Below are 27,954 nucleotides of genomic sequence, written 5' to 3'. Positions count from 1 at the left end.
CCTCCTGCACCCGCCTCCCAAAAGCTTCCACCAGTTGCCAGGAAGGACCTGGCAATCCTACCTGGGCCCATAATACAGGTGGACCTATGGGAGCTAGCGAGGTGTAGTGGTTAAGAGCGGTAGTTTGGAGTGGTGGACTCTGATCTGGAGAACCGGGTTTGATTCCCCACTCCTCCACATGAGCGGCAGAGGCTAATCTGGTAAACTGGGTTGGTTCCCCCACTCCTACACATGAAGCCAGCTGGGTGACCTTGGGCTAGTCACAGCTCTCTTAGAGCTCGCTCAGCCCCACCTACCTCACAGGGTGTCTATTGTGGGGAGGGGAAGGAGGTGATTGTAAGCCGGTTTGAGTCTTCCTTAAGTGGTAGAGAAAGTCGGCATATAAAAACCAACTCTTCTTCTTCTTCTCCTCCTCCTCCTCCTCCTCCTGCACACTGCCATTATTACGTGCACACAGTGTTATGTGCACATAGTGAAGAGCCAGCTGCAAAGAGAGAATCTGAGTGCAGCCACACCTGCAACAGAATGGATCATGCTGTACCCAGTTGAAATGGCGAAGAGACAGTTACTTCGTGGAAGGGCTGCCCTATTGTCTATTGGTTGTTTTGCAATCTCGTCTAGAAACACGGTAATAGGATGTTCGCTGCCATTAACTTGTCAGCTGTAGGTACAAATAAGACGGGATTTAGCGGAGCAATCAACCTCGACAGCCCAAGGCTCTGAGAAATCTTATGACCTGGACTTCTACTCTCCCCACAAATAGTTTCACAATTTTTGCTATCCAGTATAAAAATCTGCATTGGTGTTTCAGTGATAGCTGCTTTTAAGCCTCTCTTCCTCCACCATCAACTCATGCCTTTTGATGAAAACAAAGAGTTCCAGTTAAATGCTTATCCCTAGAGATGCGGTAACTTTTTTAAAAAAATGCCCAGGGACCTTCTTCCTACGTGGAAAGGCTAAAGAGTTTGAAGGTGTTTTTTTTTTTTACTTTAGGGGGGAAAGACATTTAAGGTGCAACATGAAGATATTTATAGAACTGTGCATGATACAGTGAATGCAGGAGGGGGTGGGAGAGATAATATTTTCTCTATTTCCCGTAGTGCTAGAACTGAAGGGCACATAACGTTCAGGACACACATAAGGAAGTGTTTGTTGACACAATTCATTATTTATTTAGAGTACCTCTCTCGCTGAGATTCGGTGGAGCAGCAGGAGGAAAATGGGGGTGGGGGTTGGCACTGCGCCAATGCCGTGACTTCACTTCCACCACAATCCTGGAAGTGATATCACCGCATCAGCATGACACTCTAGCATTCGCCCCAAAAGATCTAGTTTGCCCTCAGAGACCTTTTCTGATCTGGGAAAAGGTTTGCCAGGGTTAAGGCGCTCAAACGCACAAACAGCTGCATCAGTTGGACAGCTGTGGCAGGGAGGGGAAAAGGAACGAACTCACCCTTTCTGACTCTTGTGTGAGCAGAGCTCCACTCAGGGAAGAGAAAGCAGCCATTTCACTCTTTTCCTCCTCCTCACTGCAGCTGCCTGGCTTGCTTGGCTATCAGTGCACACAAGTCCCCCAAACCCTGGCAGTAAACTTTTCCAGGGTCAGAAAGGGCTCCGGGGGTGGGGGGGAGGAAGGGGAGTGGAAAAGATCCACGGTCTTTGCACCTGTGCAACGCAGGATCAAACCCACAACATTGTAGCAATGAACTCACACTTCTGTCACAGGGAGAAAAACCCCAGAAGTTAGAATCATAGAGTTGGAAGGGACCACCAGGTTCATCTAGTCCAACCCCCTGCATAATGCAGGAAATTCACAACTACCTCCCCCCACACACACTCCCAGTGACCCCTATCTACTCCATGCCCAGAAGAAGGCCATGATGCCCTCCCTCTCATCATCTGCCTAAGGTCACAGAATCAGCATTGCTGACAGATGGCCATCTAGCCTCTGCTTAAAAACCTCCAGGGAAGAAGAGCTCACCACCTCCCGAGGAAGCCTGTTCCACTTAGGAACTGCTCTAACTGTTAAAAAATTCTTCCTAATGTCTAGATGGAAACTCTTTGGATTTAATTTCAACCCGTTGGTTCTGGTCCGACCTTCTGGGGCAACAGAAAACAACTCGGCACCACCCTCTATATGACAGCCCTTCAAGTACTTGAAGATGGTTATCATATCCCCTGTCAGTCTTCTCCTCTTCAGGCTAAACATATCCAGCTCCTTCAACCTTTCCTCATAGGACTTGGTGTCCAGACCCCTCACCATCTTTGTTGCCCTCCTCTGGACACGTTCCAGCTTGTCTACATCTTTCTTAAATTGCGGTTCCCAAAACTGAACACAGTACTCTAGGTGAGGTCTAACCAGAGCAGAGTAAAGTGATACCATGACTTTGCGTGATCTGGACACTACACCTCTGTTGATACAGCCCAAGTTGCGATGGAGTCCACGCTCTCTCTGTTTCTGTCGGACAAACTTGTTTATTTAGGATATGCCTGTGCCAGCTGATTTCGTACACGCTTTCTTCTAGCCACTGCTCTTAGTCGCTTGTACAATCGATGTAGACATGGGAGGAGTTTCTGGCCAAGTCATTTTTCAGTCATGTTATCATTGTGGTCATTCAAATTTAGAACTTTACGGCCATGTTCAAAACATCTTTTGACAATCTTAATGTATCATTACTAAAAAAGGCAACTTTCTTTTAACGTGAACTCATAGCTTAACGCACACTGCGTCACGGTGAGGACGGCAACGAGAGAAACAGACGCTAAATAATTCCCCGTCAGCAACAGATCTTTCGTTGTAATCATGGGGGGCGGGGGAGTGAATAATGTAAAAAAAGACTTATGAATGAATCTGCAAAAAACAAACACACCAAAAACAGAATAAAACCAGAACAATCATTTCACTCATTCAAACCCAAAGGACCAATCAACCAAGCGCTACTGAGATAAACACAAGCTGCCAACAGAGTACAAGCACACCTCGGAGATATTGTGGATTCGTTTCCAGACCACTGCAATAAAGCGACTATCACGATACAGCGAGTCACACAAATTTTTTGGTTTCCCAGTGCATATAAAAGTGATGCTTAAACAATACAGTTGTCTATTAACTGAACAATAGCATTACGTCTAAAAGCACTGTCATAATAATGAAAAAGTTTGAAATGCTGCGAGAATTACCAAGATGTGACACAGAGGCACGAAGTGAGCACATGGCTGGTTGGGGAAATGGCGCTGATCAAGACTTGCTCAAAAGCGCAATGTCTGCGAGGTGCAATACAGCGAAGAACAATAAAACGAGGCGGGCCTACGCTGCTTTAACAATGTCGCTCTGTAATGGAAGAGGTTGAAGTTACCAATACCTTTGGGTACAACCAGGCAGGGCCGGATTTAGGTTTAATGAGGCCCTAAGCTATTGAAGGTAATGGGGCCCTTTATATGTCCAGCTGTCCTTTGTCAACAAAAAATTGTCGCTGTTTTTTGTGTTGAATATATGCTATATGGTAATTTATGGACCTAATAGGTATCTAAAGCCATTTGCACATAACAAAACACTGTTGCTGTATGTAGGTTTTATTTTATTTGTTTTTTATCTTATATTTTGGAAATGTACATCCAGTTGTTTTTTTTCCTTTAAATTTTTTGGGGGCACCCAAGAGAGTGGGTCCCTAAGCTATAGCTTGTTTAGCTTATACGTAAATCCGGCACTGCAACCAGGGCTGGCGCCAGTCATTTTCACGCCCTAGGCAAGGCTAACTACTTGTGCCCCCCCCCATTGCTAACCAATTTTCAAAAACAGATATCCTGCAGAAAAATAAAAGCACAAAACTTCTTATGAGACGTTATAATTAATTATATTCCATTGCACTGTTGTGGTACGTTATCTTAAAATAAAAAAAAATATATAAATTGTCAGTTGCATTTTTTTTTCAAGAAACAAATCTGTTTAAAACTGTGCCCCTCAGGCCAGGTCTGCGCCCGTCTGACATCTGCGTCTTAGGCGACTGCCTAGTTTGCCTAATGGTAGCACTGGCCCTGGGTACAACCCTGCATGCTCTTCCCCGCAGGGTACTTCTACTGGAGACCAGAACAACCTCCCACCTCCCACTAACTATCCTCAGTGCCCCGGACAGCAGTGCTCCCAAGATGTGATACGCTGAAAGCAGAACCTGGAGGCTGGCAATCCTATTCTAGTGGGTCTACACAGGAATACATTTGTTGAGGAAGATAGTGTGGAATGGTACAATTTGACATATTTGAGGTGTGGGGGCGCACGTCATTTTTATTCCTGCAAAGAAGCAAAAAAATATGCATTGTGGAGCAAGTTGGCTTGGTTCTCTCTCTCCCTCTCTCTCCAGTTCAACGCAGTCACTAAAAAAGTTACAGATGACAGCTGCTGAACATGTAAAGGCAACAAATGTTATGTGACCAGAGATGACTGGCATGACATGTGCACCTTATGCAATCATGTTCCCAGCTATTTTAAAAATGTCCTGAGGAAAAAAAAAAACCTCCTATAAAAATGATAATTGTCAGAAACCTTCTGGAAAACAGATCTCTTGCAAGCGCTTCTCTGCAACCATTTTTACACAACCCCAAAGGGCTTCCGTTCAAGTTAGTGGCAATATTTATGAAGCGTTAATTTGGGGCCAATTAAAGAAATTATGCCTAAAACTGCAAAGCGTAGCAAGGCACTAAATTCCCAGCAATTCTCCCTGATCTTTCTAATCCACCTAAAGCAACCTACTCAAAGATTCCCCCTGGCTCCTGCATTATCCAAGTGTAACACAGCGAACACGGTAGAGTGTTTTTGAAACGCCTTCCCTAATTTTGAAACTCACTTCCACAGCAGCCATGAAAAGCATGAATTAAAAGAGAGCCAGCGTGGTGTAGTGGTTAAAAGCGGTGGTTTGGAGCGGCAGACTCTGATCTGGAGAACCGGGCTTGATCCCCCACTCCTCCACATGAGCGGCAGAGGCTGATCTGGTGAACCGGGTTGGTTTCCCCAGTCCTCCACATTAAGACAGTTGGGTGACCTTGGGCTAGTCATACTCTCTCAGCCCCACCTACCTCACAGGGTGTCTGTTTTAGGGAAGGGAAGGGGATTGTAAGGCAGTTTGATTCTTCCTTAAGTGGTACAGAAAGTCGGCATATAAAAACCAACTCTTCTTCTTCTTCTTCTTCTTCTTCTTCTTCTTCTTCTTCTTCTTCTTCTTCAAAGCTGATTCAAATTCCTAGCAAGGGCATGTGGAACAGTGAGCGTTGCCAACTCCTGCTTGGAAATTCCTGGAGATTTGGGGCAGTGCCTGGGAAGGGAGGGAGATCAGCAGGGATGTGGCGCCACAGAGTCAGCTCTCCAAAGTTGCCATTTCCTCCCAAAGAATGGATCTCTGCAGTCTTGAGAATACCGGGAATACCAGGAAAACTCCAGGCCCCACACTGAGGCTGATAACCCTAAGGACCACCCATACAGGACTGGACTACCTTGGGGAAAAGCTCACACTGAAATGCATGTTGAAATGAAGCCAAGACTAAGTCTGCATTCCTGAAAGGGGGTGCCGAAGCTCCTTAGAAGCGGTTGCAACCCCGTGCCAGCGTAGGTGCCACCTTATCACAGAATACAGTGGCACCTATGCCAGCGAGAGGGATTCTAAACAAAATGTTTTCTTTTGAAGTTTGGAAAGAGGGGAGCTAGCAAGAGGGATGATCAGGTGTGTCATCTGTCAGGTTGAAGAGGTGGTCTGGGCAGTTCAGAGCTCTGGGAATATTTCCCAGGTAAGAGAGAGACTAGATTGATTCATGCCATCGTATTTCCTATTACTATGTATGGGTGTGAAAGCTGGACAGTGAAGAAAGCTGATAGGAAGAAATTAGATTCCTTTGAAATATGGTGTTGGAGGAGAGTGTTACAGATACCGTGGACCGCCCCCACCCCCACCAAAAATAAATAAATTAGTGGGTTATAGATCAAATCAAGCCTGAACTGACTCTAGAAGCTAAAATGACTAAACTGAGGCTATTGTATTTTGGTCACACAATGAGACAACAAGAGTCACTGGAAAAGACAGTCATGCTAGGAAAAGTTGAGGGCAGCAGGAAAAGAGGAAGACCCAACAAGAGATGGACTAACTCAATAAAGGAGGCCACAGCCCTCAATTTGCAAGATCTGAGCAAGGCTGACAAAGATAGGATATTTTGGAGGACTTTCATTCAAGGGGTCGCCATGAGTCGGAAGCGACTTGACGGCACTTAACACACACACACAAGAGAGGTGAGCCCCGTGGCGCAGAGTGGTAAGCTGCAGTCCTGCAGTCCAAACTCTGGTCACGACCTGAGTTCAATCCTGACGGGAGTCAGTTTCAGGTAGCCGGCTCGAGGTTGACTCAGCCTTCCATCCTTCTGAGGTCAGTAAAATGAGTACCCAGCTTGCTGGGGGTAAAGGGAAGATGACTGGGGAAGGCGCTGGCAAACCACCCCGTAAACAAAGTCTGCCTAGTAAACGTTGGAATGTGACATCACCCCATGGGTCAGTAATGACCCGGTGCTTGCACAGGGGACCTTTACCTTAAGAGAGGTTAAGTATCCAGGTGGAGAGGGGGGGATGTTTGGGGGGCAGTTTTGTCTGATCACCAACGTGAGACTTTGGCAGACTAGACTGTAGACCTTTTGATGGGAAATGCTAATATGGGCAAGGCTCTTTTCTTTGCCAGTGCTAACGAGGCAGCTTCCTCGTCTCAACTTTCAAGTTAATGTTCCGCATGGCAATTCTGAATGGTTACTTTGCCTGCACTGTGCGCTTCCTCCCCTAACGTATCATAAACTGTCTGTTCTGAGTCTCTGCATTGTTTTCTACGAGAACAGTGACATTACAGGATGAGATGTTGAGATGTACCTGGCAGTTCTGTTTTGTGTTTTTTTTTTCAAGCACATCAACATTCCACCACGACGGCTTCTAGATCCTTTGCTTTTGCACGGTGCGCAACAATATCTGAATCAAACCTGGAGCTCCAAATTTAGAAATTTTTGAATTATTACTCTGTACGAGAGAGAGAGAGAGAGCTAGAATGGTATAGTGGGTAAGGTGTTGGACTAGGATCGGGAAACACAGGCTCGAATCCCCACTCTGCCATGGAAACTTGCTGTGGACTCTAATCTGGAGAACTGGGTTCGATTCCCCCTTCCTCCACAAGAGCAGTGGACTCTAATCTGGAGAACAGGGTTTGTTTCCCCAGTCCTCCACCTGAAGCCTGCTGGGTGACCTTGGGCCAGTCACAGTTCTCTCTGAACTCTCTCAGCCCCACCTACCTCACAAGGTGTCCGTTATGGGGAGTGGAAGGGAAGGGGATTGTAAGCCAGTTTGATTCTCCTTAAAGGTGAAGAAAAGCGGGGTATAGAAAACCAACTCTTCATCTTCTGATTCCATTGCACCCACACAGAAGTATAGGCATGACAGCTATCATGCTGGGACCCTTGGGGACCCCTACCCCCATTTCCCCCTTCCTATGAAGCCTCACTGCATGTGAAGAACTTTGAATACTCTCAAGTGTTAAATGTAAGAGAAAGAGAGAAAGGGATCACTTGAAAAGAACATTAAAGGAAAATAATGGTTGCTACCAAAGCTATTCTGAAATGTTTACCTGTCATGCGTCCTCATGAAGTCCCAGATCTTTGAAACTCCATTCTGGAAAGAAAGAAAGAAAACATTATTAAAGATTAGTACAGTTTGATTTCATGCAGTCAATAAATGTTGCATTTATCTATGCATTCTCATACTTAATTTAGAATGTTTTGGCACAGATTGAAATAGTAAATTTATTTTAGTATTTATTTACATTATTTATAGCCCACCTTTCTCACAGGGACTCAAGGAGGATTACACAAAGTGAATCAGTACAATCAACAAAATGGGACATTCAGTAACCAGTACATTAAGATTTTAGATGTCTGGAACCACCAGAAAGAACCGAAGCACAGCATGTTAACATGACACATTAAACGGTACAAAAATTACGTAACAGGGCCCTACTTACAATAATCTATACACAGCAGTATAGACCATAGTCCCTGATCATTTATCCAAGTAGGTTTGGGAACCACTTTGTACAGTGCAATCCTATTACCTGTGCAGGAAAGCTTTCTTTAATAATTCAGTTTTGCATTGTTTGTGGAAAGCCACAGGAGTGAACACACACGAACACATGAAGCTGCCTTCTACTGAATCAGACCCTTGGTCCAGCATGGTCAGTACTGTCTACTCTGACTGGCAGCATCTCTCCAGGGTCTCAGGCTGAGGCCTTTCCCATCACCTGCTGCCTGGAGATGCCGGAGATTGAACCTGGGACCTTCTGCATGCCAAGCAGAGGCTCTACCTCTGAGCCATGGCCCCTCCCCAAAGTGGGTGCTTTGTTATCTATTTAATAAAGTTTTACCCTGCTCTTTCTCCCATGAGCTCAGATGGTTGCACATCATTCTCATCTCCTCCATTTCATCCTCACAACAACCCAATGAGGTAGCTTAGGCTGAGATAAGGAGTGACCGGCAGAGTGGGATTTGAGCATTCCACATCCTACTCTTAACCAGGAGAGTAGCTTCTTTTAGGGGAGGGGGCTGTGGCTCAGTGGTGGAGCCTCTGCTTGGCATGCAGGAAGACCCAGGTTCAATCCCCGGCATCTCCAGTTAAAGGTACTAGGCAAGTAGGTGGTGTGAAAGACCTCTGCCTGAGACCCTGGAGAGTCGCTGCCAGTCTGAGTAGGCAATACTGACTTTGATGGACCAAGGCAGCTTCATGTGTTCAAGGAAATAGATGAAGCACAACTCCCTGTCCCTCCCCCAAACAGTTCATAGGGTTGCCAACCTCCAGGTGGCACCTGGAGATCTCCCACTATCACAATTGATCTCTGGATGACCAAAACATCATTTTCCCTGGAGAAAATGCCGGCTTTGGAGGGTGGACTCTAAGGCATTACACCCTGCTGATGTCTCTCCCTTCCCCAAACCCCTCCCCAGACTCCACCCCCAAAATCTTCAGTTATTTCCCAACCCAGATCAGGCAACCATGGGGGGTGAATGACAAGGAACTGTGCAGGGCAAGGACAAAAAAAAACATGCAGAAAAGTCCCCTTGTCTTGAACGTTATCATTTCTGCTGGCAGGGAAAGACAGCAAGGCTTGAGAAAAGGGTCTTAAAGTGGTGGGCTGGAAAGTATAGCACAGGATGAATTTCCGCTTCCCCCCGCCCCTGGGTCTTAAGTTTCCACAGCCATTAATGTACCTTTTTTTCACAACCTCCTAGGGTTATCAGTCTCCAGGTAGTGGCTGGAGATCTCCCAAAATTACAGCTGGGCTCCAGGTTACAGAGATCAACTCACCTGGAGAAAATGGCAGCTTTGGAAGGTGGACTCAATGGTGTTATTATTAGGGTGGCCAGCCTCCAGGTACTAGCTGGAGATCTCCTGCTATTACAACTGATCTCCGGCCAATAGAGATCAGTTCCCCTGGAGAAAATAGCCGCTTTGGCATTGAAGTCCCTCCCCTCCCCAAACCCCACCCTCCTCAGGCTCCACCCCCAAATCTCCAGACATCTCCCAACCCAGAGCTGGCAACCCTTCATTTCCTGAGGTTAAACAAATCATTAAGTTTTACCCCAACCGGGCCTTCCTCACTCAACACAATAAGAACATAAACATTAAAAAAAAAAAAGATTTATATATATATATATATATATATATATATATATATATATATATATATATATATATATATATATATATATATATAAAAAATCTTTTTATATAGGGATTAGTTCCGTTAGCAAAAGTTTATACAATTTATTTTTAGACAGAAGAGGGAGAGGGGGAAGTGATTATATTGTTAATTACTTGTCTTTTTTATTATTACTATTATTTTTAGTATTGGATATTGTTTTTATGTTGTTATGTTAACTGTAGAAAATAAAAAAAATATTTTTTTAAAAAAACAAGTTTGTGGAAAATATTGTGAAAACGTTGAGGCAGGTATGCAAGAACAGCAAAGAAAGAAATTGAGCTACTGGGTGGGCGAAGATGCCACTCGGCACATGTAGGCCTGGGGGCTTCGATCCAGATTTTGCCAGGACAACTGAACACAAGAACAGTTGGCGGGGATTAGGTAACTACCACAATTGCCTGGGACAATACATCGTCTAGGCTTTGTAAATTTAACAGAGGGTTTCCCCTCCCCCACCCCCTTTTTGGAAAGGGCGAGTGTTTGCCCAGTGGCTGGGTTTTCTCGTGACTTTCGCAGACGAGACGATGAAACAGTTGTCGAACCCCTTACGACAGGGCACGATTTCACCATCTGCTAAAACTGGCAGGACTTGCAAAGGGAAAATTCCTTTTGTGGAACGCACCAGGATGACCGAACAGACATCGATAGGTGCAGCTGAGCGACCCAGAAGCAAAGGGAGTCTGTACTGGGTGCTGCTGGCCTGCCAGCAGAGCCTACAGTAAATATAATAGCTAGGGTTGCCAACCTCCAGGTAGTAGCTGGAGATCTCCTGCTATTACGAGTGATCTCCAGCTGATAGAGACCAGTTCCCCTGGAGAAAATGGCTGCTTTGGCCATCGGACTCTATGGCAATGAAGTCCCTCCCCTTCCTAAACCCCGCCCTCCTCAGGCTCCGCCCCAAAAACCTCCCACCGGTTGCAAAAAGGGACCTGGCAACCCGAATACTAGTCATGATGCATGCCTATTCTCTCCAGGATCAGAGGAGCATGCCTATTACATTAGGTGCGGTGGAGCACAGGCAGGATGGTGCTGCTGCAGTTGCCTTGTTTGTGGGCTTCCTAGAGGCACCTGGTTGGCCACTGTGTGAACAGACTGCTGGACGTGATGGGCCTTGGTCTGATCCAGCAGGGCTTTCTTATGTTATTATGTTCTAATAATAGCAGATAATAAATAACAATCCATATGAAAAAACCAGCTGCTGCCCCGCCCCCACTCACCTCCCAGGGTCCACCAAAAATTCTCTTGAATGCCAACTCCCTCCACTGATACCAACATTTCAGAACAGTCTCTTAGGGTTGCCAATTTCCAGGTACTAGCTAGAGATCTCCTGCTATTACAACTGCCCTCTAGCCGACAGAGATCAGTTTACCTAGAGAAAATGGCTGCTTTGGCAATTGGACTCTATGGCATTGAAGTCCCTCTCCTCCCCAAACCCTACCTTCCTCAGGCTCTGCCCCAAAAACCTCCCGCCGGTGGCGAAGAGGGACCTGGCAACTCTACTGTCATTCCATGTGTTAACTTAGGTTAACCAGGTTGCCTGCTTTGGCGCGGGTAGAGACATTATGGCCCAAGGGATGGGGGAGGCTAAGGAGAAATTCAGTGGGAGAAATTCCCATTCCCCCCCCTCCCCACGGCCTTATTTTCTATTGTTGTGATGGAAAAAAATTGTGAAATGTGGGGAATTCTGAGAAGAAAGGCCTATGAGCGGTTTCTTTTTTAGAATGAATAAAATGGTTAAGGCGGGGATTTCCGTACTCAAAATGTTTGAGGACTTTTTCTGTTTTTTCCCATTGGAAAAACAGGGAAATTCTAAGGAGCAACACGATGACCTCACTTCCAGGTTTGCGCTGAAAGTTATATTGCGTCAGTGCAATGCTGTTCACCGTGATGACATCCCTCATCTGCGGGGGGGTTGCCAGCACAGGGTTGGCAGGCCTATGTTAACTATTTTTATAGTGCAGTCCTAAGCAGAGGTTTTTTTTTGGGGGGGGGGTTGCTGTCAAGTCACAGCTGGTGTTTTATTTGTGGCTTGGGGGGGGGCACATGATAATGATGCGTCCTTGGCTGGCTCTTGTGGATTAAAGGAAGGAGGCAGCAAAGAACGCCCTTGCATGGACACCCCTCAACTAGGGTTGCCAACCTCCAGGTACGGGGGGGGGGGTTCTTTTGATTTACAGCAATGCAAGTTATAAATAGATTAATGCTACAGAGGCCTATGCATGGCTCTGCTTATCCCTATGCGACCATCAGATAACGCTGCAAAGGTATCTGGCGGTTATCACCAATAATATCCAATTTTACTTGGCCAGCTTGCACCTGTTCAAATAAATAAAGGCGATGAAAAAATGAAACGGGCCAACATCCCATTGTTTGCTGTGGCAGAAACTCAAGTGGAGGGGCCATTGGCTTTTATTGTCCCGGCCTACTGTAATTTGACCCCGGCCGTGCGCAGCTGAGTTCCCATTGTGCCGAATCCCAGGCTCCTTGCTAAGAGTCCAGCTCGAAACCTGCTAATTATTAATAGCGGGTAAATAGTTACCAATAGCTATACAGCTCTGTGTACTTTGCAGCGCAGTAAACCCAACGGGCTTCTGGCGATTTTTATCGAGAAACAGGCAAGATCGCAGTACTGATGTAGCCGTCTTGAGCTCAACAAACCTGGATATTTATTGCATAAAGTAGAGATAGGCATTGGTAATGCAGGTTGACTGTTGGCAAGTTCTCAACGTGTTTCCCTAGCAATGGGGAGGTCTGTTAGCTAGGGTTGCCAACCTCCAGGTAGTAGCTGGAGATCTCCTGCTATTACAACTGATCTCCAGCCGACAGAGATCAGTTCACCTGGAGAAAATGGCCGCTTAGGCAATTGGACTCTATGGCATTGAAGTCCCTCCCCAAACCCCACCCTCCTCAGGCTCCACCCCCAAAACCTCCCGCTAGTGGCAAAGAGGGACCTGGCAACCCTAATGTTAGCACAGCTCCAGAGTTGACCTTGATTCATTATTAGGGTTGCCAGCTCCAGGTTGGGAAATAACTGGAGATTTTGGGGGCGGAGCCTGAGAAGGATGGGGTTTGGGGAGGGATGTCAATGCCATAGAGTCCAATTGCCAAAGCGGCCGTCTTCTCCAGGGTACCTGATCTCTGTCACCTGGAGATCAGTTGTAATAGCAGGAGATCTCCAGCTACCACCTGGAGGTTTACAGTCCTATTCCTTATTATGCACTTTGTCCATGTTCTAAGACTCTTTGCTTGTACCTTGGAAGGTATGAATAAAGTGCATAATGGGTGGGGGGCCTTTACTAAACATTCTATTGCTTTTCACATGGGGAGGGGGGTGCTAAGACTTATGCATTTGTGCCTTGGCTCTATAGCCCCAGCTCAGCACAAAATGTGGTACCTGTGAGTTCGACGAACGTTTTTGTGCGTGTGCATATCTGGTACTTCCCCCCCCCCCCGATAACCAAAACCCTCTCCCCCTCCTTCATGCCTGGCTCCAGTATGTGGATTTCACTATCTGCATGGGAAGTAACCCATAGGTGGAACAGCATTCTGACTACATCATTCAGGGTGTCACAGGTAAATAAAAAAACCCATCTTGTACCCTCTGCTGCCTCTAAAAACGTTATTTAAATTACAGCCTGAAGTTTCACTGACGAACACATGCTTTGCGTGAAAAAGAGTTGGTTTTTATATACCGACTTTCTCTACCACTTAAGAAAGAATCAAACCAGTACAACTATCTCTTAATGTTTCCTATCTGTTTTTATTTTTTATTGATTATTTTAATTGTTAAGCCACGTGTTTAATAATTTTGGAAAATTTTAATTTTCAATGGGACCATTTAAAGAATACTTTTTGATCTCATCCCTTATCTACACCTTTTAATTTTAAATTAGTACCGATTTAATGATGTTAGATAGGATAAGAATATGTTTATTAAAACAGCATTGGGATTACCGTAGTTCCATTAGCAAAAGTTTATACAATTTATTTTTGGATGGAAGAGGGAGAGGGGGAAGTCAATTTATTGTTAATTTGGTAGTACTAGCTGTTTTTTAGTATTATTGCTATTCTTTAATATTGGATATTGTTTTGTATGTTGATGTGTTAAATAAGAAAATTAAAAAAAAATATTTTAAAAAGAAAGAATCAAACTGGCTTACAATCACCTTCTCTTCCCCTCCCCACAACAGACACCCTGTGAGGTAGGTGAGGCTGAGAGAGCGTGACTGGCCCAAGGTCACCCAGCTGGCTTCGTGTGGAGGAGTGGGGAAACAAATCCAGTTCACCAAATTAGCATTAGTTTATGTGGGGAATCAAACCCGGTTCTCCAGATCAGAGTCCACTGCTCCAAACCACCGCTTTTAACCACTACACCACGCTGGCTCTCCAGTGGTTGAACATTTGCATCTCCAGTTGGAAGAAACTCAGGCAGCAGGGTCTGGGAAAGACTCCACATTCTAGAAAGCTGCTGCCAGACAATGGGTTAGACGGCCCAACAGTCTCACAGTGTAAGATAGCTTCATACATTCGTAATCTGCTACTGTGAATACACTCCTTCTTCCCTACTTTATTCTGTGCTGGCCATGGAGAGTCCAACTAATTAGGCTGAATGAGTAGTTTCATTAAAGCAAGTTAAGAGTCAAAGTTTTGTGCAGAAAAAACAAAAGGGAAGTAATCATCAACATACAGAAGTAATCATCAACATATAGTACATCAACATACAGTAGAAAAGAACAAGAGTCCAGTAGCACCTTAAAGTCGAACGTAATTTCTGGCAGGATATGAGCTTCCGTGAGTCACAGCAAGAAGGAGGAGGAGTTGGTTTTTATATGCCGACTTTCTCTACCACTTAAGGAAGAATCAAACTGGCTTTCGATCACCTTCCCTTCCAATAGACACCCTGTGAGGTAGGTGGGGCTGAGAGACCTCTAAGAGAGCTGTGACTAGCCCAAGGGCACCCAGCTGGCTTCCTGAGTAGCAATGAGGAAACCAACCAAGTTCACCAGATTAACCTCCGCCGCTCATGTGGAGGAGTGGGGAATCAAACCTGGTTCTCCAGATTAGAGTCCACCGGTTCTTCAGGTCAGAGCTACTGGATTCTTGCTCTTTTCAACTGCTACAGACAGACTAACACGGCCACCCATCATGATCTATCTACATGAAGATACAGTGTGTGTGTACGTGGGGGGTGGCATCTAGCCATCATTATCCTTTGTACAGAAGAAAAGAGCAAGAGTCCAGTAGCACCTTAAAGACAAACAATTATTATGATTATCATTTAAGTGGTAAATAAATTATTCAATAAGGTTGAATGAAACTTCAAAAAGAATTAATAGAGGTACATAAAGTATACATATGTTTAAGATGTTTAATAAAGATATGGTATTAGACTTTCTTAAGTTTAGTTGATGTGGAAGCTCAGAGGCTGAAATATAATTTTGTTCACTTTAGAGAATCTTGAGATGGAGTAATGTTTAGAATGATACAATATTTTGTAATATCTTTTATTTTTAAATTTTTTAAATTTATGCGGAAGCTTGGAGGACGACATATATTTTATCATCTTTCCCCCCTTCCCTTCTTTTCCTTTCTGTACCCCTTTTATATTTTTTAAAAAAGACAAACAAAATTGCTGGCAGGGTATAAGCTTTCATGAAAAGTGAGAAGTGAGCTGTGCCTCACGAAAGCTCCTACCCTGCCAGAAATTTTGTTAGTCTTTAAGGTGCTACTGGACTCTTGCTCTTTTCTACTGCTAGTGACAGACTGACATGGCTACCCATCGTGATCTGTACCCTCTGTACAAACTTCTTGTCCTTTCCCTGCTTACCTTTCTGGGCTCTCTGCCTCCCCCCCATCAGGAAACAATGTCATTTAGTTTATCCGTTTTCCATTTTAGCTTAATGGAAATTGATTTTCACATCTACAGTTGCTGGCAAGAGAGAACGCATTGGGATTTCATAATTTGAGTGAGATTTTTCTTTTCTTTTTTGCAACTGCATTATTAATGCCAGTTACTGTCATTTAAAGTCAATAGCTACCATCCCCAGTGACTATGGCAATGGCCCTGTACGCTCCGTACCTCCAGGTCAATCTGAACTTGGCACGGCTCATTCGCGTGCATTTCCATTTGCGTGCCTTAACCTTGACGTCGTTTTAATTAGCCCGGCTCGGGAGGAATTGTTTTCAGCATCGCTTTACGTGTGGCTTTCGCGTAAATAAAATAGCGAGGAAGGAGGGGAGGGGAAGGCTTCACCTTGGGTGCCAATCTCCACTGAAAACCGTCGGGGATTTCTGAAAGGTAACGCAGAGCCAATTCTCCGAGTGATATTGTGAAATCTGAATTATCAACACGAGCTGTACATCGCAAGACGGAGGCAGCACGTCTGGGCTTGCACAGATTTCTATGTAACAGACTTCAACGAATTCCTTTCCACACTCTGTTACAAGAAAGGCTAAGGGAGCTGGGAATGTTTAGTTTGGAGAAGAGGAGGTTGAGGGGGGACATGATTGCTCTAAGTATCTGAAGGGCTGTCACATAGAGGAGAGCAGGAAGCTGTTCCTGTTGGCAGCAGAAGACAGGACTTGCAATAATGGGTTTAAATTTCGGGGGGAAAGGTACCGGATATTAGGAAAAAACTATTTTAAGAGTTGTTCAACAGTGGGATCAGCTACCTAGGGAGGTGGTGAGCTCCCCCTCACTGGCAGTCTTTAAGCAGAGGCTGGACAAGCATTTGCCAGGGATCCTCTAGGCTGATCCTGCATTAAGCAGGGGGTTGGACTAGATGGCCTATATGGCCCCTTCCAACTCTATGAATCATGATTCTATGATTCTACAGACTCCTTTGAAATGTGGTGTTGGAGGAGAGTGTTACGGATACCATGGACTGCCCAAAAAGCAAATCAGTGGGCTCTAGATCAAATCAAGCCTGAACTGACCCTAGAAGCTAAAATGACTAAACTGAGGCTATCGTATTTTGGTCACATTATGAGAAGGCAAGAGTCACGAGAAAAGACAGTCATGCTAGGAAAAGTTGAGGGCAGCAGGAAAAGAGGAAGACCCAACAAGAGATGGATTGACTCAATAAAGGAAGCCACAGCTCTCAATTTGCAAGACCTGAACAAGGCTGTCAAAGATAGGACATTTTGGAGGACATTAATTCATAGGGTCGCCATGAGTCGGAAGTGACTTGACGACACCTAACACACACACAGGGAGAGGCCAAGGCATGCAAATTCCCTGCCCCCAAACACGAAAGAGAAAAGATTTCCGCCTTCTTCAGAAACACTTCCCATCCCCTTGGGACAGAGAGACTTTACGGGATAATTGGACGGGGGCCAAAGGGGATCTAGGTCGGAGACCAATCTCAACCGTGAAACACTCTGGGTGACGGCACAAGCCGGATCTGAAGCAGGTCTGCTGAGATCTATTCCACGGGGCTTACTCTCAGGCAAGCGCTCTCAGGACGGCGCTCTCAGCACAATCTATTTTACAGAGTGGTTGTGAGGATAGAACGGGATGGCTGCCACCAGGGTGGCCAACCTCCAGGTGATGGCTGGACATCTCCCTAGGGTTGCCAGCTCCGGGTTTGGAAATACCTGGAGATTTTGGGGGTGGAACCTGAGGCGGGCGGGGTTTGGCAAGGGGAAGGACTTCAATGGGGCACAATGCCATACAGTCCACCTTCCAAAGCAGCTATTTTCTCCAGATGAACTGATCTCTGCCACCCGGAGATCTGTTGCAATAGCAGGAGATCTCCAGCCATCACCGGAGGTTGACAACCCTAGATCTCTCTAGGCTGGTTCCTAGAGCCAAAGAAAAATGGTCAAGGCTTGAATTATAGTTTGTTTTCTTCTCTGCAAACCAAGGTTCCCATCTGTGGTTGAATCTTGCTTTGTTTTGAATTTGCCTCACAGAAACAAAGCCTCCTTTATTGAAATACATTTCAAGAAGTATATCTGTTTGCAAGAGGGAAATGCATAATTAATTATATGATAATCATGGGAAGCACACCAAAATATTGCCTCAGACGCCTGACATAAAACAACAATGGAAAATGCCTCATGTTTAAATGCAAGATTTGGGAATATAATCATAGCGGAATATAATAATAATAAAAAACAAATTTCTATGTATAACCGGTGTCCTTCAAAATTATGGTAGCATTGTTGATGTTATTGTCGAAGGCTTTCACGGTCAGAGTTCACTGGTTCTTGTAGGTTATCCGGGCTGTGTGACCGTGGTCTTGGTATTGTCTTTCCTGATGTTTCGCCAGCAGCTGTGGCCGGCATCTTCAGAGGAGTAACACTGAAGGACAGTGCTGATGTTCTTTTTTAAGTTTAAAAAGGAAACCGAAAGCCAATATCTGAAACACATCTTCGCAACACATAAAATATATAGCTGTGCTTTGATGATGGTTATTCCCGAAAGCAATACCCCTTTTCAACAATTTGCCAAAATTGTTAATCGTCTCCCATTCCTCTCTGGCCTATCTAATGCCAATAAGCTTTTCCATCTAATACGCACAGAAAATTCGTGCACTCGTTCTTTCCGGCCTGATATTGTTCTTGCCTTCCCTGCTTCACCCACACAGTTTCAGCTACCATTAATGAGCTCTATCCATAGAATGGAAACTCCTCGACTGTAGGAGCTATAATGTTTCACTCACTGCAGTAATCCCCACGTCAAGTGACACATGCACAAATGAATAGCCTGAAACCATAAGTCCCTGTTAGCTTCCACAGAGCAAACAATGATTTCTGTCAATACGACTGAACTGTCATTTTCATTGCACAACTCTGTCTTGACTGCCACTGAAACGAAGAAAAGTCAGGGAGGAGGAGGAGGAGGAGAAGGAGAAGAAGTAGAAGGAATAAGAAGCAGAAGAAGTAGTCAGGAAAAGGTAAAGGTCCCCTGTGCAAGCACCTGACCCATGGGGTGACGTCACATCCTGATGTTTACTAGGCAGATTTTGTTTACGGGGTGGTTTTGCCAGTGCCTTCCCCAGTCATCTTCCCTTTACCCCCAGCAAGCTGGGTACTCATTTTACCAACCTTGGAAGGATGGAAGGCTGAGTCAACCTTGAGCCAGCTACCTGAAACCATCTTCCGTCGGTATCGAACTCAGGTCGTGAGCAGAGCTTTGGACTGAAATACTGCAGCTTACCACTCTGCGCCACGGGGCTCATAGTAGTAGTAGTTGGTTTTTATATGCCAACTTTCTCTACCTTTTAAGGAGAATCAATCCGGCTTAGAATCCCCTTCCCTTCTTCTCCCCATAACAGACACCCTGTGAGGTAGGTGGGGCTAAGAGAGCCGTGACTACCCCAAGGTCACCCAGCTGGCCTCATGTGTAGGAGTGAGGAAACCAATCCAGTTGACCAGATTAGCCTCCGCTGCTCATGTGGAGGAGTGGGGAATCAAGCCCTGTTCTCCAGATCAGAGTCCACCACTCCAAACCACCGCTCTTAACCACTACACCACGCTGGCTCTCCGTGTGCACCAGTTGATGGTTTCTGGTTGATGACATCACATCCTACAAGAATTGTAAAACCTGTACCAGGCTATATAAAACACTGCACTATTTGTGTGTTGATATTGGAATACAAGACCCATGGTTTCTTTTAGAAATCCATATTAAGCCATACACAATAGGAAATGAACAACCACCTGGTCAGGTTTCCTAAAATATGTTATAATGTATACTATTGGGATGAGGATTATAAGCTTGTATATTGGTGACCAGTGAAGAAGGCCCAGGTGGCCAAAATGGGTCTGGCCTTCTGTGGTTTATTGCATAGTTCATGTTTCATCAACTTTGTATGATATGGTTTTTCATCTCAGCAAGACTTAGGTCTGCGGTTATTATAATGAAGCCTATTTCTCAGGCCCTTTGTTTTTTAATCATCAATCGTTGCACACTGAGTAAATATATTCCTTTTATTTTCTAGAGAGCCAGCGTGGTGTAGTGGTTAAGAGCGGTGGTTTGGAATGGTGGACTCTAATCTGGAGAACAGGGTTTGATTCCCCACTCCTCCACATGAGCAGCAGACTCTAATCTGGGGAACCGGGTTGGTTTCCCCATTCCTACACCTGAAGCCAGCTAGGTAACCTTGGGCTAGTCAGTTCTCTGAACTCTCTCAGCCCCACCTACCTCACAAGGTGACTGTTGTGAGGAGGGGAAGGGAAGGTGACTGTAAGCCAGTTTGATTCTTCCTTAAGTGGTAGAGAAAGTCGGCATATAAAAACCAACTCTTCTTCTCCTTCTTCTGTCTTTGTTGTCTTAAGCTCAACCTCCTAGGCTTTTCAGTTGATTGTTGGTTGACTTTGTTCCCTTTTTTCTTTTGTTTGTGAGATGTCACTGAACCACCCCATCTCTCACTGAGCTGCTGAAGGGCTATATTACACAAGAGGATTAAACGGTAGAAGAAGATGAGTTGGTTTTTATATGCCGACTTTCTCTACCTTTTAAGGAGAATCAAACCGGCTTACAATCCCCTTCCCTCCCCCTTCCCATAACAGACACCCTGTGAGGTAGGTGAGGCTGAGAGAGTTCAGAGAGAACTGTGACTGGCCCAAGGTCATCCAGCAGGCTTCATGCGTAGGAGTGGGGAAACCAACCCGGTTAACCAGATTAGACTCTGCCGCTCATGTGGAGGAGCAGGGAATCAAACCCAGTTCTCCAGATTAGAGTCCACTGCTCTTAACCACTACACCACACTGGCTCTCAGCTGACATGGCCACTAGGAACAGTGACAAGGTTCATACCAGGCGGCAGATTTCAAGCTACCACTGAAGGGTCAATGGTTGAGTTTAATAACTGATTCATCACCAGGAGAAGTCCTATGAGGAAAGGTTGAAGGAGCTGGGTATGTTCAGCCTGAAGAGGAGAAGACTGAGAGGGGATATGATAACCATGTTCAAGTACTTGAGGGGCTGTCATATTGAGGATGGTGCCGAGTTGTTTTCTGTTGCCCAAGAAGGTCGGACCAGAACCAACGGGTTGAAATTAAATCAAAAGAGTTTCCGTCTAGACATTAGGAAGAATTTTCTAACAGTTAGAGCGGTTCCTCAGTGGAACAGGCTTCCTCGGGAGGTGGTAAGCTCTCCTTTCCTGGAGGTTTTTAAGAAGAGGTTAGATGGCCATCTGTCAGCAATGCTGATTCTATGACCTTAGGCAGATGATGAGAGGGAGGGCATCTTGGCCATCTTCTGGTCACTAGGTATGGGGGGGAGGTACTTGTGAATTTCCTACATTGTGCAGGGGGTTGGACTTGATGCCCCTGGTGGTCCCTTCCAACTCTATGATTCTATGAGAGGGAGGCCCTCTCCTGCCAGGTGCATGAGCTGAGCTTCTGCTACCCCTCAGTTGCAGGTATTCAGGCTAGAGGCATCTGTGCCCCAGAGTGAGCTGGATGAGTGAAATCAGCAGCAGCCCAGTATGTGAAAGCATCAAAGCATATCCTTGGTGGTCTCTCATCCAAATACTAACCAGAGCTGACCCTGCTTAGCTTCCAAGGTCTGACGAGGTAAGGGTAGCCTGGGCTATCCAGGTCAGGGCATAGCATATATGGCTTAAAAAATAAATGTAAAAATACAGTGGGGGTTTGGGGGGGGTTGCACTTTTTATGTAAGTCACTTTTGGGTGCAATTTTAAGGGCACTTTCCCAGAAACCAGCCCCATTGGATAACATGATACTTACACGAGAGTTACTTTTGAACAGATTGGCTTAGGATTGTTCCCTTTGAGTCTTAACATGTCGGAGAAAAAAGTTATAAATGATCAAATAAATGAATCTATACCCCCTCCCCCCACAGAGGATCTGACTGGCATTCCATGCCCTGGGCACAAAGATGTTTGGAGCCAGGGCTCAGCGGCTGAGCATCTGCTCTTCACACAGATGGTTCCGAGTTCAACCTCTGGTTAAAAAGATCAGGCAGCTGGCTGTCCTTGACTAAACAGATAGGCATTATTTTTTTTTTTTTTTTTTAAATCAGGGCAAGAGTAAACATCTCTCCCCCTACACACTACACCACCCCATGTGTGTGTGTTAAGTGCCGTCAAGTCGCTTCCGACTCATGGAGGCCCATGAATCCATAGATCATGATGGGTAGCCGTGTTAGTCTGTCAATAGCCGTAGAAAAGAGCAAGAGTCCAGTGGCACCTTCAAGACTGACAAAATTTCTGGCAGGGTAGGAGCTTTTGTGAGCCACAGCTCAGTTCTTCAGATACTGAAGGGAGCTGTGGCTCATGAAAGCGCATACCCCGCCAGAAATTTTGTTCGTCTTTAAGGCGCTACTGGACTCTTGCTCTTTTCTACTCCTATGAATCAATGCCCTCCAAAACCGTTAACAGCCTTGCTCAGGTCTTGCAAACTGAGGGCCATGGCTTCTTTTATTGAGTCAATCCTTTATAGAGTCGATCCACCCCATAATTGCCTAGAAAAGAACACAACCTCAGGTCACACTTTGGAATTTTTACAATCTGCGCCCTTTTCCTAGTCTTCAAAGTGAGAATTATATTTTGGCAAGAGATTGTAATGAAACTGCATCCAGATGGTTATGGTTGCAGAGTCTACTGTTCAAAGGTGCCATTTCCACACACACCCCCCCACACACCCTTTAGGAGGTAAAACAAACATTTGAGAACACGGTTGCTTATTCAACTGTTAATGCGATACCTGGGCCGGGCCAGCATGTTCCTTTCATCAGCTGCCGGGACAAGTACGTTAGAATCATCGATGGGCGAGGCAACACTTCTCCTTGTTATCAGGACAGCTTTGCTCCTAAGATTTAGAAGCTCTTGGTTTTCTTTTCTGACAATGTAGCTGTTAACAGCTAGTTCTTTGAGCAAGGAAGAGAACCCTGGCATAGTGATGGAGCACATGCTTTGGAATCGTAGAATCACAGAGTTGGAAGGGACCACCAGGGTCATCTAGTCCAACCCCCTGAACAATGCAGGAAACTCACAACTATCTCCCCCACACAGGGTGCCAAGTTGCTTTCTGTTGCCCCAGGTCAGACCAGAACCAACGGGTTGAAATTAAATCAAAAGTGTTTCGGTCTAGACATTAGGAAGCATTTTCTAACAGTTAGAGCGGTTCCTCAGTGGAACAGGTTTCCTCGGGAGGTGGTGTGCTCTCCTTCCCTGGAGGTTTTTAAGCAGAGAGTAGATGGCCATTTGTCAGCAATGCTGATCCTATGACCTTAAGCAGATGATGAGAGGGAGGGCATCTTGGCCATCTTCTGGGCATGGAGTAGGGGTCACTGGGGGTGTGTGGGGGAGGTGGTTGTGAATTCCTGCATTGTGCAGGGGGTTAGACTAGATGTCCCTGGTGGTCCCTTCCAACTCTATGATTCTATGAATAGTTTAAAAGCCACTAAAAAGGGGGCTTTTAATGCAAAGGCGAATATGTTAAATATTCACCTTTGGGTTGCTATGATTGTATCTTTTAAAAATTCCATCTTCATTAAAAAAATAGGGTGGCAAATGTGTTTAGGAAGCACTTCTTCCGTTGGACTTTGGTATACACTATGCGGAAAAGCAAAAGCAGTTTGCGGCTTGGTCTCATCCAAATTGCACAGAGGCCATTTTCCGCTCACTTGCTTCGAAAGCCATTAAAATATCTTGATGAAGACCAGCAGCAGGGGGTTAATGGAAGGCAAGGCTTAGAAGCAACCTTTAGATTTCCCCCTAAGACTTTTCTCACAGGACCTTCTTACAAACATTGCGAGGACCTTTCACCTCCCCCCACTCCTTCACAAAAAAATCAATTCAAAGCTGACAGATGCTACCCACTCCAGATTTCAAATTACCCGCTGGAACGCTACAGCTGGCCGCCTTCAGCCCCAAACTTGGAAAAGGCATTTGTTTTTCAACTGAGCTGAGCATGTGCAGGATGCTGAGTAAAAAAGATGACTGTGACAAGTTTGATTCTGTACATTCATTGGCGATGAATAAGGTTATGGTATCTGGACCATAGGAGCCCCGTGGCGCAGAGTGGTAAGCTGCAGTACTGAGGTCCAAGCTCTGCTCATGACCTGAGTTCGATCCCGAGGGAAGTCGGTTTCAGGTAGCCGGCTCAAGGTTGACTCAGCCTTCCATCCTTCCAAGGTCGGTAAAATGAGTGCCCAGCTTGCTGGGGGTAAAGGGAAGATGACTGGGGAAGGCACTGGCAAAACCACCCACAAAGTCTGCCTAGTAAACGTTGGGATGTGACGTCATCCCATAGGTCAGGAATGACCTGGTGCTTGCACAGGGGACCTTTACCTTTTATCTGGGCCATCCCACTGATGGGAAATAAAGGGCGAAAACACACAGTCGCTTTAGCCTTCTTTATTCCCTGTTTCAGCCAGGATTCAGCCAGGATCGAACGCATGCGTTTTGCCGAACGTGCGTTCAATCCCGGCTAAATCCTGGCTGAAACAGGGAATAAAGGAGGCTAAAGCGACCGTGCGTTTTCGCCCATAGTCGCCTGAACCAAAGAACAGCCAGATTTGAGTCGAATAGCATCTCAGAGACCAACAGGATTTGGGGGTCATAAGCTTATGAGAGTTAAAGCTCCCTTCACAAGTTAGCTGTATGAACTAGGGGGATTATCTGGTTGCAATAGTTTTAGCGGCCACCGTCTTTTGGCGTCATCTGTTGTTCAATCAATCAATCAATCAATCCTTCATTGGCATAAACAGGCACAATACAAAAGGATACGAAAGGAATGGAAATATTGAGAGATGCCCTTTAAAAATAGTTAGTAGACAGTTACCTCGAATAAGTTTGTTGATAATACCATCTAATTCACTGTTTGGCGGGCTTTTAAAACAAACTTTAAAAACTGTGTCACCGTCTCCAATAATTGAGGTGAACGGTTATTCAATCAATAGGCGACATTAAAAGAATCTGGGACCTTCTGTCTATCAGTTAACAGGGGGCTTGTCATCTGTTGTTTTAGATTTTTATTTTTGACTGTTTTAGAGTTTTAATGAATGCTTATTGTGCCTGTAGGCTGGTTTTAAATGTTGTGACCTGGCCAGACACACCAACAACAAAGGGGGAAAGAAACTTAACTCTAAAAACAACAGAATTAAGTACCCAAAGGATAAGAAAAAGTCAACATCCAAGGCCAACACGTTTGGTCAGAGTCTAATTTTGCGTTCTTATGTTTATATGTGTTGTATGTGTACATGAGCATGTTGGTTTGGTAGGCTATTGCAGGGCCTTATATATGTTATTGATTTTAGCTAGTAATAAATATATACATATTTTGTATTGGCATAACTTTTATATTGTATAACCTCTGACCTTGGACATTACCTGCCCTGAACCTAGCTTCGGATGGGGAGGGTGGGATATAAATTGAAAGTAATAAGTAATAAATACCAAGGGAGACTCCTTCACTTGTCACGTTCACACATGCATGTTCATCCCTTGATGGCTGAAGCATCTCAGGATGCTTATATTAACTATTTATTGGCCACCACCGATGCAGCATCACATTTTACAGAGTATGAAAAGACATGTTCCCGCCCCAAGGAGTTTATAATGTAAGAATTTGACAAGAGAAGAGAAGAGAAGAGAAGAGAAGAGAAGAGAAGAGAAGAGAAGAGAAGAGAAGAGAAGAGAAGAGAAGGGGATAAACAGAGGAAATATGTGCTCGTTCCTGTTTCACATACTTAGCCTTTATTTCGGTAGATGGCTCACATATATATGTGAATAAGTCAATACAGAAAAAAAACTGTATCACTTTGTACTACCTCAATGAAAGCCAGCATGGTATAGTGGTTAAGAGCAGTGGTTTGGAGCGGTGGACTCCAATCTGGAAAACCAGGTTTGATTCCCCTCTCCTCCACATGAGCAGCTAGGCTAATCTGGTGAACTGGATTGGTTTCCCCACTTCTACACACAAAGCCAGCTGGGTGACCTTGGCTAGTCACAGCTCTCTTAGAGCTCTCTCTGCCCCACCTACCTCATAGGGTATCTGTTGTGGGGAGGGAAGGGAAGGTGATTGTATGCCGGTTTGAGTCTCCCTTAAGTGGTAGAGAAAGTCGGCATATAAAAATCCTCTCTTCTTTTTCAAAGAGTCACAATTTAACTGTGGGAAACTGGAGCCATAAGAAATCAAACGGTGCATGTGCAAGCGTGAACCGGCCCTAAGAGCTGCACAGAAAGGGAAATTCCACAAATACAGTCTCTCTCATCATTTCTATCCTGTCAAAGACAAAAGCCACACCTGGTACAATTCTGCTTTCTATGCAAGATTCGAAAGGTACAGATGTTCCCTCGAGGACTTGACCTGACATCTGTATCCGTAGAGCATTTTTAACGCTGCAGCCAGCCAGTGACCAGAGCACTGAAAACCTGGATCGTTTCTCTAATCCTTTCCAGCCTTCGGAGGAAAATTAAATCCAGTTTCAGGCAAGAGGGAGTCCTTGCAGACAGCGTGGCAGGCCAGACACAGGAGAGTGAAGGAGGAGAGTCTATCTGGGCTCGTTTTACATTCACAACCTAGGGCCAAACTCAAGCCAATTCACACACACCCCTTTTGAAATGAAACTTTGGTGCAAGGCATAGACAGGACTATCGCTAGGCTTACATATATATGTGCGTAGGGAAGGACTGTGACTGTTTCTTATGAAAGTTGCCACAGACAAGTCCTATAAGGGCAAGCATGAACCTGAATCTGACAGACTCACGTTGCGATCCAGTAAAGGGCTCATCTCCCACCTAGGTTTACAAATTTAATGTATTTAAGAGACTGCCTTTCATGCAGGGACATTACCCTGAGGTCAACCCACCAACTGCTTCAGGGCTTCCCTTTGATTATGCAGGCGTTCTGCGACTGTCGGAGGTTGTCTTGCTCTCCCGCCACATTTTGCCTGTATTTTCCAGATGCTGCTTTAGCCTGAATCTTGAAAATGCAGGGAAAACATGGGGGGGGGGGAGCAAGGTGACCTCTGATGGTCACAGAATGCCTGCATAATCAAAGGGAAGCCCTGAAGCAGTCGGTGGGGTGACCGCGGGATAACGTCCAGAAACATTACAGAAACCTGGTGGAGGGGAGAGAACCAGTGGGAAACAGTCATCCCTGGTTACAAACTGTATAGAAATGACAGGGAAGGGTGTATTTGAGGGGGTGTTGCTATGTATATCAAGGAAGGCATAGTGTCTAATAAGCTAGAGACCATAAAAAGGGCAGACTCGTCCACAGAATCCTTATGGGTGACGATTCCGGGCCCCAAAGGAGATTTAGTGCTGGGGACATTCTACCGGCCCCCTGACCAAATGGCTCAGGGTGATCTTGAGATGGAGAATGAAATCAGGGAAGCATGTCAAGGTAACGAAGTAGTAATAATGGGTGACTTCAACTTTCCTCATATTGATTGGATAAATGTATGCTCCAGACGAGCCAAAGAGATAAAATTTTTAGACATCCTAAATGACTGTGCCCTCGAACAGTTGGTCATAGATCCAACCAGAGGGGAAGCAATCCTGGATTTAATACTCTGTGGTGCTGCCAGTGACTTAGTACGAGATGTGGATGTAGTTGAGCCAGTTGACAATAGTGATCACAATGGCATCAAATTTAATTTAGATGTAAGTGAGAAAGTGCCTGGGAAATCTCATACAATTACCTTTGACTTTAAAAGAGGGAACTTCTCTAAAATGAGAAAACTGGTAAAGAGGAAGTTGAAAGGATCAGTTAAGAGGGTTAAATCTCTTGAAAAGGCTTGGGGGTTACTCAAGTCCACATTACTAGAGGCTCAGCTAGCTTGTATACCCCAGGTCAGGAAAGGTAGTAATAAGTCCAAGAGTCCATGGCTAACGGGTAAGGTGAAGGAAGCAATTAGAGAAAAAAAGTCTTCCTTCAGAGACTGGAAGGTTTGTCCAAACGAGGCGAACAGAAGCAAACACAAACTTCCACAAAGAAAATGCAAGCAGATCATTAGAGATGCAAAAAAAGATTTTGAGGGGCATATTGCTAAACACATCAAAACAAACAATAAGAAATTCTTTAAGTATATTAGGAGTAGGAAACCAGCTAGGGAAGCGGTTGGACTATTGGATGACAATGGGAGTAAAGGAACTCTAAGGGAGGATAAAGCGATTGCTGAAAAACTAAGTGAATTCTTCTCATCTGTCTTCACTGTTGAAGATACAGGGCAGATTCCTTCTCCTGAACAGAGATTTTGGAGAGGG

General features: G+C 45.2%; 1 protein-coding gene across 1 annotated transcript in view; it reads right to left on the bottom strand.

The window, feature by feature from the left end:
• The window catches only part of NUDT14 (nudix hydrolase 14), a 75,363-nt gene that overhangs the window by 30,553 nt on the left and 16,856 nt on the right, over window positions 1-27,954 (bottom strand). The window contains exon 2 of the mRNA XM_056851757.1: window positions 7,638-7,681. Coding sequence (XP_056707735.1) covers window positions 7,638-7,681 — 44 coding nt within the window. The remainder of the gene's footprint in view (window positions 1-7,637; window positions 7,682-27,954) is intronic.

The sequence above is a fragment of the Euleptes europaea genome, chromosome 6, assembly GCF_029931775.1.
Source record: "Euleptes europaea isolate rEulEur1 chromosome 6, rEulEur1.hap1, whole genome shotgun sequence".
Taxonomy (NCBI): domain Eukaryota; kingdom Metazoa; phylum Chordata; class Lepidosauria; order Squamata; family Sphaerodactylidae; genus Euleptes; species Euleptes europaea.
The sequence above is the reverse complement of the archived record's forward strand: the minus strand, read 5'-3'. Positions and strand labels throughout refer to the sequence as shown.